Source organism: Embiotoca jacksoni, unplaced genomic scaffold (assembly GCF_022577435.1).
Source record: "Embiotoca jacksoni isolate LCO1_2020_lvr unplaced genomic scaffold, fEmbJac1.0.p SCAF_16, whole genome shotgun sequence".
Classification (NCBI taxonomy): domain Eukaryota; kingdom Metazoa; phylum Chordata; class Actinopteri; family Embiotocidae; genus Embiotoca; species Embiotoca jacksoni.
In genome coordinates, this window is record NW_027185296.1 from 8,015,912 (window position 1) to 8,028,375 (window position 12,464).

At 42.0% G+C, this 12,464-nt stretch overlaps 2 protein-coding genes across 2 annotated transcripts; both read right to left on the bottom strand.

The window, feature by feature from the left end:
* Positions 1 to 982: 982 nt before the first annotated feature.
* On the bottom strand, positions 983 to 4,664 carry tmem165 (transmembrane protein 165). Its single transcript, XM_069150689.1, has 6 exons — positions 4,333 to 4,664; positions 3,783 to 4,008; positions 3,518 to 3,693; positions 3,165 to 3,347; positions 2,854 to 2,959; positions 983 to 1,639 (listed from the first exon to the last, which is right to left on the bottom strand). The coding sequence occupies exons 1-6, from the start codon at positions 4,474 to 4,476 to the stop codon at positions 1,563 to 1,565; spliced, it is 912 nt and encodes a 303-aa protein (XP_069006790.1). The 5' UTR covers positions 4,477 to 4,664; the 3' UTR covers positions 983 to 1,562.
* Positions 4,665 to 5,276: 612 nt separating this feature from the next.
* srd5a3 (steroid 5 alpha-reductase 3) lies at positions 5,277 to 9,208 on the bottom strand. Its single transcript, XM_069150688.1, has 5 exons — positions 8,979 to 9,208; positions 8,642 to 8,793; positions 7,421 to 7,606; positions 7,213 to 7,338; positions 5,277 to 6,323 (listed from the first exon to the last, which is right to left on the bottom strand). The coding sequence occupies exons 1-5, from the start codon at positions 9,200 to 9,202 to the stop codon at positions 6,064 to 6,066; spliced, it is 948 nt and encodes a 315-aa protein (XP_069006789.1). The 5' UTR covers positions 9,203 to 9,208; the 3' UTR covers positions 5,277 to 6,063.
* Between the last annotated feature and the right edge of the window lie 3,256 nt (positions 9,209 to 12,464).

Genomic DNA, 12,464 nt, shown 5'->3' on the forward strand with positions numbered 1-12,464 from the left:
GAAATCTGCGTTGAGGCGTCGCTACAAGGAGTCACGTTCTACTGCAGGTTAGGTGTAGGGATCGGTCACCTGCTCTGTACCTGATGGAGTCATGTTTACGTTGGGTCACTGACTCCGAGATGTGAGGCAGCAACAGCTTAGGCAGCGAGGTTCAGCCCGGAAAAAGGCTTCGACTACAGAGGAGGAGTAAATATGTAAAGGTGACGACTGGCCCTTCTTAACCTGATCCTGGTTCAATATGTCGGCACCTGAAACCAAGCAGGAGGAAATACTAGGGACCCCGATCAGAGTCTCCAGTGTGTAACGACCATTTGGAGGTGCAGGTGAGAGATATCCCGACATGGCCGTGGCGACACCTGGACTCGGAGGTATTCTAGTGGTTCGCGTCTTTCTAAAAGACTTCTACAATGTAAAGCTCAGGAATAAAAAGTTGAAGTTGTCTTCTGCCTCAAATAAAATCTCAACTTAAATCAGAACACGAAAACATGATTTCTATATTGTGTGCTGATGGCTCTCTCTTCAGTGAGCTTCCTCTGAAAGGAGCAGTGTGTAGGATTTACTGGCATCTAGTGGCGACACCGCAGATTGCAGAACACCCCTCTGTAACACCTCCCCCCCCCCACCCCCCACCCAGGACCTGCTGCTCATGTACATATGAAGGGCTGAATCTAACAAAAAGACAATAATTCTTAGTTTCAGGTGATTATACACTATTAAAAACATAATTAGGGATATTATATTTCACTTCTGCGAGTAGATCCACTGAAAGCCTACACACGATAAGTAAAGTAGGCTCACTTCTTCTGAGCTGTTAATGCATTGAAGTCACTCAGAGGAAGGCCGAAACGACGGAGCAACGCCAGCTCGGCACGCCATCCTGTCAGCAGTCGCCCGACAGCACCGCGGCTCAACTTAAACAAACACAAATCAACCATTCAACACTTAACAACAAAAAAATAAAGGCAAGGATTTTTCAATGGACTTGGTGCCTAAATGAGACGGGAAGAATTTATGGTAGCAAAAAAAAAACACAACAACAACAACAAAAAAACACCAGAGACGGTAGAGTGGGAAGAAAGTTACAGCGTGTTCAGGTTCAGAGTCTGAGCTGCAGAGAGTCGGACAGTAACGGTCCCGTCTGGGTTCCCTCACACACCTCGTGATATCGAGAGCGAGAGTCCTGCCTCCTGTCCTGCCGGCCGTCTGCTCCGCCAGCCTCGCTCTTTACTGCTCTTTAGCGGTTAACTTCAGCAGACTAGATGAAAAGTTTCAAAGCTCAATGTCAAGACCGCTGCACTTGATTAAGATGGAAACCCAGTTTGTTAGCGGGTCGACGACTGCACCTCCCGGCTGAGACTCTTGGGAAATGGTTAATGCTGACCTCGACCTCTGTGGGAAATCCCACAGACTCGCAAAGGAACAGAGGCTTCGTAGGAAAGGAGGACAGGACTTCGGCTCTTTTCTGTTGGGACACGTAACGAGTCAGAACTAAAGTCTCTCTACAGCAACTCCACCACATTTTACACGTATTTACAGAGTGAACCTGAAAGTCTTTCGTCCAATTAAAATCCAGCTTCTGGCTTGATGAACAGGGCCGAGAAGGCGAACGCCAGGAAAACGATCCCTCCGATGATTGTAACTATGGAAACGAAACAAGAGAAAAAAAGTCGGCTTTAGATAAACAAACGCAGCATTCGAACTTTCTCATCAAACATCAACTGGGATATTACATTGTTATTTTGACACTTTGTACATCTCGTGCACAAACAAGAACGGTTGATAAACACGCTGATCTTCATTCATTAGAAACGGTACATTTGATAGAAAACCTGATGATGTCACAAACCAGCTGATTTTGCTGTTGCGTCAGAGGTCTGAGGGATCGTACCGAAGCAGCTGCTCTGTTTCCGGCGACGACACCGAGCACGTCGACCGCTCAGAAAGTGAATGGATGAATAATCAGCAGTGACGTGTCACTAAAGCAGCACTTTACTTTGAAACTTTGGTTATCTTTTGTCATTTATATTTCACAATACAACCAGCTGATAAACAAAACCATGACAACTATGTTGGTATTATATATATATATATATATAAAAAGATTGTCATCATGAATTGTGGGTAATGTACCATTTCAGGCCACAGTAATATTTAGTTAAGCAGTGCTCCTGCCGCCTCATCAATTCTGTTCTCACCTGCTAAGATTTCAGAAATAACTCGTACCGAGTAATCCAACAAACCTGCACACGATCGCATGTTTGTCTCCAAATATTTACGCCCACCGTGTCTGGAGGTGTGTTTCCACCACAGCAGCTTCATCTGGGGAACAAGAGCCTTGCGAGGCTCTCGGTTTTCCTACTTAAGTTTCTACCAGAGGAACCGGGGCGTAAATAATGTTACAAGGAAGCGGCTCCTCCCCCTAAAAAGGTCCCTGCTCCAGGGTTGTGCTTTCTGAGGGTTCAGAACTTTTGCATGCGGAGCTTTGAACGCCTGAATTTTGCAGACTGGTCAATTACAGCAGAGCTTCCTGCAGCATCAGTACGCACCGGCCATTTTTATAAACACGCTACTGCAGACACGCTCTGCTTGAAGCTTTTGGTCGCCAATGGAGCATCAACACTGATGAACTGAGACGACGACATTCAGAAGGAGTCTGACGCCAACGTGCCTTTTGGTAGGTCAGTGGACTAATTTGCTTTACCTTCCTGGAGCTTCGGCCCTCCTGGAGAGAAGCAAATGACAATGCGCTGGAGGAACTTTTACCCCTCGGAAAGTTCCTGTAACTTTAATTCCAGAGGTGAAAAGATTCCTAAATCCAATAGAGTAACTTAATAATGGAAAAAAAACCCTCACCTGTTCTGACAGATATTTTCTGGGCGATCATCCTCCCTCCTACCACGGCCAGTCCTGTACACAAACAGTGTCCAATGGTACCACCCACTGCTACTCCAAATGGATCCTGGGAATGAAAAAAAAGAAAAGAAAATGGCTTTATCACATTTCTTTTGAAGAAAATCATACAACACTTTGCTTTGAGGGTGATTTACAACAGTGGCCCCACTGGCGCCATCTAAAGTGAAAACTCAGGTACTCGGTATATTTGTGAGATCCACAATCCGGTGTTAAAACGCACAACTGCGTGCTTCAGAATAAACAGAACGAACCTCCCGTGCCGCCAGGATAATAGTGGTCAGCTGCGAGCGGTCGCCCCACTCAGCGAGGAAGGTGAGGGTGAAGGCCTGGATGAAGATGGGCGAGATGAAGCTGTTCCACTTTCGCTGAGGCAAGGTCGTCCCTGACGCAGCCTCCACATCTGGAGTCCCATTAGCAAGTTTAGTCCGCTGGAGCTGCACCAACAACAAAAGTCAAAAGGCTTGCGCTTCATCAAATTGGACATAACGCTTTAATTTAAATGTGGGAACATTGCAGAACGTTTACTCGTACGCAATAAACTGTAGGAGCCCTGTAGTTGTCATACGTGATGTGCCAGGAATAACAGCGTCAGAAGTCGACTTACCTCTTCATCCTTCTTCTTGATCTCTGCCTGCACCTCCTCCAGCTCCTCCTGGCCTTCGTCAGGACTCATCCTCAGACCCTCCCTCAGCATACGCAACCCAAAGATGGCAAACAGAGCAGTGGACACGTAGTACGTGTAGATCCTGGGGATGATGGTGGTGGCGTACCCAAACAGCACTGGGGGGGCGAAGGCAACGCGAATTCCTTGTTACTCAGCAAGCGATGGGAGGAACAACCGACTGTGCAAAACATCTCCTTTTACAAACCTGAAAGACAGGTCATGACTCCCAGAGCCAGCATAGCTCCGACCAGCACGGTGAGCCGGTTGTAACGCATGGCCATGATGGCTGCGATGAAGAAGGTCTTGTCTCCCAACTCGGAGACGATGATGACGGAGAAAGAGGCCACAAAGGCGTGGATGAAACCCAGGTTTCCTTTGCCGGAGCCATCTTCAGAAACGACTGGGCCTACGGGATGGGGGCTTGAGGCTTTCTGCAAAGAAAACAAACACAGTGGAGCAACAGAGAGTTGAGCAACACAGTTTAAAGTGAAAGTCAAGAAAGATCTGCCCTCGCTGCTTTAAACACTGGGGAGGTGGAGGGGTGGAGGTGGAGGGGTGGAGGTGGAGGCTTTTAGAAATGAAAACGTAAACTTTGCCCACTTCAGCTGACCTCCCACCCGGAAGTCTCCATTAGCATGTGCTGGCTAGCTACGGGAGGCGCGAGGAAGCAGCGGTACCGCCTCGCGTCAAAAGGCCACTTCCTGTCGACGACATAACGACGAGCTCGGGTGGACAGTAAGAGTAAAAGCGTTCACCTCCTGCGGGGGCAGCTCTTGGACAGGTTTGCGCTCCTCCTCGACGGCGGCAACTCCGACCGTCAACAAAAACACGGCGGCGAGCGGAACCACGAAGCGCATCACGTCAGCCCGTCCGTCTCCTCCGACGACCGCGGGAGGCATCGTCGCTTCCCAAACACCGAGCGAACACGATCTTTGCGGTGGTTTTCGTCTCCCCGTGAATCACTTCATAATCACCGCAAACGAACTCGGTAACTTCATATTAGTCGCTTGTTCAAATTGGAGGGACTCCTCGGTGATACACGTCACGATCAGACCGACCGGGCCGACGGGGGGGGGGGAAGTTGGGATATTGCTGCCGCAAGTCAGGAACTAAACCGGACAGATGATTGGACCGTTATAGGTTTGACGTAGGCGTGCGCGGTGACGTACGCGTAAGGCTGCCCAGTGATTGGTTCGTCTCGTTGTCAGTTACGGATCTATTTAAAAGTAGTTGAGTTCAATGTGAGAAAGACAAACTGGAGGAAAAAAAAAAAAAAAAAATCGTGATCATGTTAGGTTGTTTATCACTTCAAGTCATTAAAATACGACTATTTAAATGTACAAGTCCGAAATAATTGCCAGTGGTACTTGTCAATGTCACAAAATGATTCAATGTTAATTTTCCGTTTGTATTTTAGTTTATCTAATTATACTAAATTCATCTTACTTTAATTATTGGTACTGGTATTCAGAATGTATTCCCTATACCCTTTGTAGTTATTACTCTCTTGTTTTATCCTTTTGTTTTTATTTTATTATCAAATTTTGCCACAATAATTTCCTTCAAGATGAATGAGTTCAACCTTGTGTTTGTCATACTAAATAATAGGGTAATTGTAAGTACCTCTGATCACTTCAAAAGTCAAAATAATCTGTAAGTTATTTTAGAAAAAAAAAAACACCTTTGTATAATAAAATGCAAGCCTACGTTCTGTAATCTTCTTCAAATAAAGTAATCCTAAATAGTTTTTAGGCCAAACGTTCACAGTCACATACATTGCCATCTGTTGGATTCACAAAATCTTTTTATTTTGTAGAATTTAACTACAGCAAACTAGAATTTATGTTGTAGTGCATACATTTTTGTATTAATAAACAACTGTCCAATGTTCAAAATGCTCAAAAGAATTTTTTTTCCTTAAAACAAAATTTCTCTCTTCAACATACCCACTTGTTTGTTTTTAAAATAATAGTCCAAAATATGCTGTTAAATGTTTTTTGCTCATGTTTTTTGTGAAAACAACAACACATTTCAACCAGAGCCTCAATTTCTCTGATTTCTGCCAAATATTTTTATATTTACATTTAAAACTTCAAAATCACATAAAACATAAGCTGGCTGCAGTAATAATAAAAATATATATCATCATGACATAGTGTACTTAGTTAAAAACAGATTCTCACTGTAATGAAGAAATGAACTGAGGTGACTTTCCTCGTAACATCTTCACATCAGTCTCTGAGAAACAGCTCACATCTCACCTCAACAGACTTCTGCCAGAACTCACATTTCCACTTAAATATCCAGTGTTGCTCTGTTAGCAGCTCAGGTGCATTTGACTGAGAGGTCCTTGTCGATCAATGCTGAGAAAGAAGTGAGTTTAACTCCAACGTCCTCAGCTCCTCAGACATCGCTGACATTGTTCGAGGACTTTACAGTTCCCATTAATATCAACAAAAGGGCAGGAGACTGCAATGTCAGACCATTCAGAGTACATAGGGTATAAATGCTCTTCTATGATTTGGGTACAACTCATATTTGCTTATGTAAAGGTCATGACAAAGCTGCCCTGCCAGTGCCTGGTTGAAGAGCACACAAAGGACCACAAGCCACCAGGTTAGAGATAGACCTCCGAAAACGATGCTCAGTGAGACGTAGATCAGCAGCTCAGCGAAGTAATGTGGGCATGAAACCAGCTCGAACCAGCCTCCATGTGGTACTCTGTGAGCCAGAGTCTCCACTGCTCCTGCAAGATGTGATGAAAGAGAGCAAACAGACACATCAGTAACTTTCCATCTACGTTTATATAAGCGTTTATATAAGTGTGAAGTTGAAGCTGCACTAATCATAGAGATGAACCACAGACAGCCCTGCAGTTCCTCTCCGCTGTGGATTTGTTTTGCCTCTTTGTACAGATCTCTTATTGTTGTGATTTTGTTTTCAGCAAAACTCTCAGTGATACCTTCCCTACACACAAACAGCAGTCTGACAAAGTACTACTAGCTGGTGAACACGGGACTGTAGGACATTTGTTGCAGCAACTAAAGAGCCACTTGTTTTCCCAGGAGTCCGTGGAGACCAAAACAACCATTAAATCAAGGCTAATGTTGCTTTGTGTTTGCTGGATATGCAATTTGCAACTGTTTGCTAACATGTTCACCATGACAACTTAGTAAAGTAATAATATGTCAGTGTTATGTTTCAGCTTGCCCCAAAAGCAGCCAAAAGAAGCATCTTTACAATGTTTTTGGATGTCACTCTGAACATTACCTTACGCCTCGGATTTTTTTTTATTCATCTGGTGTTACGCCCCAACAATAACAGACTCTTGACAACAATAACAGACTCTTGACAACAATAACAGACTCTTGACAACAATAACAGACTCTTGACAACAATAACAGACTCTTGACAACAATAACAGACTCTTGACAACAATAAAAGCAAACGTATGAGGTCCACTGTGATTCTTTTGTCATAATCACACTTCAAGGCTCTGCTATGTTTTGTGTAGCGTCCAATCCAGTAAAGAATGAAGATTAGTGATAGTATTAGTGTTGAAAAGAGCAAAAACACCTACAGAGTCTAATGAGGTATTTTGGGAAAGGCTCAGCAGTAATCAATCATTTAATTACCTGACTTTCCAGTGCGAAGCCGGGCCAGCAGGGCAATGGACTGATGCTGCAGCAGGGAGGCCCCGATGAAAAGTACAAACCCAGCCACATGAAGCCAGTCCAGCTGAGAGAGGAGCGTACCGGTGCCTAAAAAGAACCGCGCAAACATCAATACCACAAAGCAGAACCATTTAATACTGAATGTAGAGAGGACTCACATCAGTCTAACCTTTTCCCACACGATCCGAGCAGAGCACTGTCAACCCCAGCACGATGTAATACCCCAGGCCGAACGCATACTGCACCACATGCATGGCCCCGTCAGAGAAAACGCTGACAAACAGGCACTCCAGCAGCCTCCTGAGGGAGTGGACACAAAGCAGCAGCTGCACCAGGAGAGTAGACAGCTGTGGGACTGCAGACAGCACCGACATCAGACATTAGCGTCAATCAAACAGGAAAACACACACATAAACAGTACGGGGATCCATTTGGGCCAGAAATATGTTGACGTGCGCACTGGTTATGTCAGTTCAACATGTGACAAAACATTTGTCAAAGTCTATTCAACTTTGAACTGTATTTCTGTCATGTTGTTGTTGTTGGGCACATCATCATCTGTCTGTTTTGACTGTTATTAAGCGCACTGTACTCCCCCTCTTGTAAACCCCCACTAAGCCATGAGATTACACATTGTGTCCTGACCTCTGGACAGTCTGTCAAATATCCACCATAATGATTTAATCGTGGTGCTATTACAACATATATGACAGGGAGAGTAGATTGATATTTCTCAATTATCAATTATGACAGTAACCTATTGAAATGCTGTACAGGGGATCTGTGATCTCGTTATGGTTCAACCTCCATTTTACACAAATTCTGAAGTTAATCAGCATCGTATCTGTATGATCCTGTAAATAAATCATCTGACCGCGCAGATAGTATTTGAAAAAAATCTCATGTAATCTGAAGCATGCAATTCTCACATGTAATTTATTCTGTGAGCAGAATAAATCTTGTTTAGTGGTGACTTTGATCAGTCAGAGAAGGTGAATGCAGTATTCTGATCTTATCAATGATGAAAGTTGTATTTATTTCCTCTGTAATTGACTTTTTATTAAAGTTCACACTTTATTGATATAGTTTGAGAGGGACAGATCTGCTCTTGATTCATCACCTGTACAACATGCTCATAGGCACCCTTGGTATAATTGAAACAATTGGAGGCTGTATAAAACTATTATGTTGGTCTGATAAACATTTTATTAGATGTGGATCGGGGCTAACAGGATGTGAGTGTTTCTGTAACTTCCTGTTCAGACTGAAGGTTGCTGAAAACTCTCCAACTTGATTGCAGCTGTTGTTCTTTCGCCCCAACGAGCCTACTTATTTATTTTTTGGCACAAACGGAGCCCATGAGAGCAGAGAAGAGGGTTTGTCAGCCTACCTGGACTCTCATTGCGTTGCACACCTGTTATAATGTCTAATAGACTACTCAGCCATACTGGATATGACTGATGCTGATATGTGAAGTTAAGGTACAAGGCCAGCAGAAAACCATTCCAGCCGACCGAGATGGCGTAGAAGTGAAGGAACCACCTGAAGGAGGAAAAACCAAACTCAGGTAAACGACCTCAACTGGACGAGCGCCGACATCCGTTACAAATATAAGAAGTAAACAATAATATTTACATCCTCAAACCCACTTAAACGCATTAGAAATGTGTAAATAACTCGGTGTACGTTATAAATACACGATACTGAAGTTTTCTCAATCCAGCCACCTTTTAGGGACGTCAAACACACGCAGCCAGTCGTCTCGTTTCAGGCTCTGTTTGGTTTTTCCGTACCGGATGAGGTCCTGAAACAACATGTGCACGCCACGTGTTTCATGTCCTCTCGGCACGTGCGGTGAAATTTTGTGAGCACAAAAAGCTGCAAAGAAGCACGAAGCCAGAAAAGCCCACAAGATATCAATGACAATCCAACCGACGGAGCTCAACTCCATTTTTGAGCTTTGAGGGTCGTGGATGTTGCTTTTGTGCAACGCGGAAAAGAGACCGTCGGAAACGTTTCGCAACCGTTCCGGATGAAACGTGATTAAAAAAAAAAAAAGAAATGCCAGGTAGTTATTTGGAAACTGACTGAAATGAAAGTCCCAACTTTAAGTAGCTATGTTTTCTTTTATGATGGTGTTGCTGCCTTTTGTTCACTCTATATCAGCCAGGATCACCAGAATTTACAGCAGATTGTAGAGAGTACAACACCTCTCACACAGTGGATGATCTACACGTTCAACAGTCCAATAGAATAAACCTGACAGAGAATTATATTTAGAAATAATATTTAGATTTGTTGGCATGTGTTATTCATCCATTGTGTGTAAAACTGACACTGTGTTGAATTTTTACACATCACCGGCTATCACCTTTTAGGACAATATTCATTCCGTTAACGATAACAACACAGTGAATGTGTCAGGAAGGTTAACACAAACGTGTAATATTAAGACATCAACCAGGGTAACACCCTGATTTCCTATTTGAAAGGGTCCACCTCTTGAGATGGGTTTGACAATGGTCGATGTCAACATGAATTGAAGACTTGAACATTGTGTCCTGTCTCTCATCCAACCTGCCAATCAGTTTAATAGCAATACTCCACCAGATGGAGCTCTTGTAGAAAAGAGTATTTAAATCAGCAGTCATTTCTTAATTTTTAAGATACTTTGAAAAACAAGTCTTCATAAAAATTCTAAAATGTATAAGAAGTGATTGATTGCATATTTTTTGGTCTTGATGTAGCCAGAGTAATTCCCCTTTTTTGATTCAGCTTGAACATTCTTGATATTTTTCTAGTTCAGTAAGATGTGTGATCAGCTCAATTGTGAAAACCATGACCATCAGTGTGTATCTCCTGAAATCTGATCTTCTGTAGTACAATCTGTTGTAAAAACTATTTTTAATTGTTAGAATTTGTCATTCAAATGTTGAGGTCTTCATATGGTTTAACTGAAGAAAGTCATCCTTTATTGTGAGCATAAAATCAACAGTAAAATACATTTTAAACCATCTACAGCCACTTCAGACTGAGACGTACTGCAGGGATCTAAACAGAGAATACTGTTCATTTAAAATTGTTTACTGCTACACATTATCAGTATGTAACCTCTAATGTGGCACCAAGTTGTTTCATTAAGTTTTTATACTTATAACATGTAGTTGCTACAATCATTCTTATTATTAATTTGACAACAACAGATTAGATCATCATGTCCAGATGTGCTGAATATCAATACAAACACAAATGGTAATGTATAAACCCATGTTCAGCATTTATATAAAGTGACATCCAGTAGTTGTTTGAGAGAAACAACAAAGTCATTGTTTATTGAGGTCTTTTCACTGGATTTCTTGATATGAATAAAAAAAGGAAACAATCTCATTTTTCTTTATAGTTAATATACTAGTTAAACAAAACTGATTAACTGAATCCAAAAGATAAAGAAGTCCTTAAAGATGACACGACATGATGCCACCGTGTAAAACATGACAAATGTTTCAGTAGCACTTTTCAGACTTTGTGGAGGCTTCAGTCCAGCTGGATGTGTGTGTGATGACCGACAGGATGATCTCCAGAATAACAGTGTAAAGTGTGACACTGCTGTGGCAGATGAGGACACATATGGAAATAGATTGAAAAGAAAAAGAGGGAACAACAGTTAAAAACTTAAGCAATAAACCAAACAAAACATATAATGTCAGAATAAATGTGTGCTTACCTTTTTAAATGAGAGTGTTCCTTCTTCTCTTTTTGTCGCGTCTGGTCTTTTTGTTGTTGTTTCCTAGTTTAATTTCAATTTCTTGCTTTAAATTAGAAAAAACAGATGAAGGAAAGAGAGTAACTTCAACAATGATATAATGAGGAGAACTCCTGACAATAAAATAAATTGTGATGATGCCACAGAATAATGTGTTTTTTTTAAAGTAAGAGGCTTCACAGAAGGGGCTTAGTATAGAGTAAATTAAATGACAGTAAGTTAAATGACCTGCTGTGTCTCCTGATATCAATCTCTAGATTCAATCTATTGAGTTCAGATGTACCTTCTTATATTAGATGGTTGTCTTCCTCCTCTCAGCGTTCACAGGGCATATATTCTCCTTCTCTTCTTGTCTTGTCTCGTTCCTTCTTTGTTTTCCAAAAGACAAATGACAGAACAGTAGAGACAATAGTTAACTTCACATTAAATTAAAGGACCTGCTGTGTTTCCTGATGATAATTTAGAATGAGTTCAAACGTACCTTTAAAAAAAAAAGATGGTTGTCGTCCTCCTCTTGTCTCGTCTCAGGCTCCTCTGCACTCTTCTCTCTCTCTCTCTCTCTAAAAGACAAATGACAGATATGAGGGAACACCAGTTAATAACTCCAGCAATCATGTGGACTCAATAAATATTGATAAATAGAGAAATACTGAGAATATAATAGAATAAATGAGAGAGTTCAGTTTGTGCTGTCTCCTTCTCTTCTTTTGTTGTCTTCATGGTCTGAAGGTGTCTCTATTTCATTTATTTGCTCCACTCTCTAAAAAAACAAATGACAGAAAGAAACAAATGAGATGGTTCTAATTCTTATTGTCTTGTTTTCTCTTTCTAAAGACAAACATCTGATAAAAAAAAGAAGACAACAGCTAAGACCTTCAGGTACTTATCATATTTTCTACACGATAAACAAAATATATTTACTATTAGGAGTCTTTGTAAACAACTACTTACTGATTTGTTCATTCTTGGTATCGTGTCAGATCAATCTTCTTCAGGGATCTCAGCAGCAGGGTCCACCATAGTTTCCAGGGGGTTCGAACACAGGCCAGCTCCAAGAAATAAAGAAATGTGCAGGACGCACTGTCAACGCTGACCTGTGCACTCCACTGAACATTCATATGGTGCCTCCTGTCCTCAGGGGACTGGTGCCAGATGCTACCAGGGGCCCCGCCAGCCTGGCCAGATGCACAGGCTTTGTGCAATCATCGGTGGTTTAGTGGTATTGTGGCTTTGACTTTGTCTCTGCAGCTGAACCTTCTCAGCTGTAAGGCACGGTAAGGCAAGTTGATTTGTATAGCACATTTCAACAACAAGGCAATTCAAAGTGCTTCACATAAAACCATTAAAAGCATCAAAACATCAGGCAAAGGAAACGCAAATTTAAAAACAATTAAGAACATTGATCGAAACATTAAAAACAGTCATTAAAACATTAAACAAGCTAAAAGTA

Coding starts and splice junctions, on each gene's coding strand:
- tmem165 (XM_069150689.1), bottom strand. CDS start 4,476: ATGCCTCCCGCGGTCGTCGGAGGAGACGGACGGGCTGACGTGATGCGC. Junction 3,694..3,782: donor AGTCATGACCTGTCTTTCAG/GTTTGTAAAAGG, acceptor TCGCCCCCCCAG/TGCTGTTTGGGTACGCCACC. Junction 3,348..3,517: donor TCAAGAAGAAGGATGAAGAG/GTAAGTCGACTT, acceptor TTGTTGGTGCAG/CTCCAGCGGACTAAACTTGC.
- srd5a3 (XM_069150688.1), bottom strand. CDS start 9,202: ATGGAGTTGAGCTCCGTCGGTTGGATTGTCATTGATATCTTGTGGGCT. Junction 7,607..8,641: donor GCAACGCAATGAGAGTCCAG/GTAGGCTGACAA, acceptor TGCTGTCTGCAG/TCCCACAGCTGTCTACTCTC. Junction 6,324..7,212: donor GCTTCGCACTGGAAAGTCAG/GTAATTAAATGA, acceptor CACATCTTGCAG/GAGCAGTGGAGACTCTGGCT.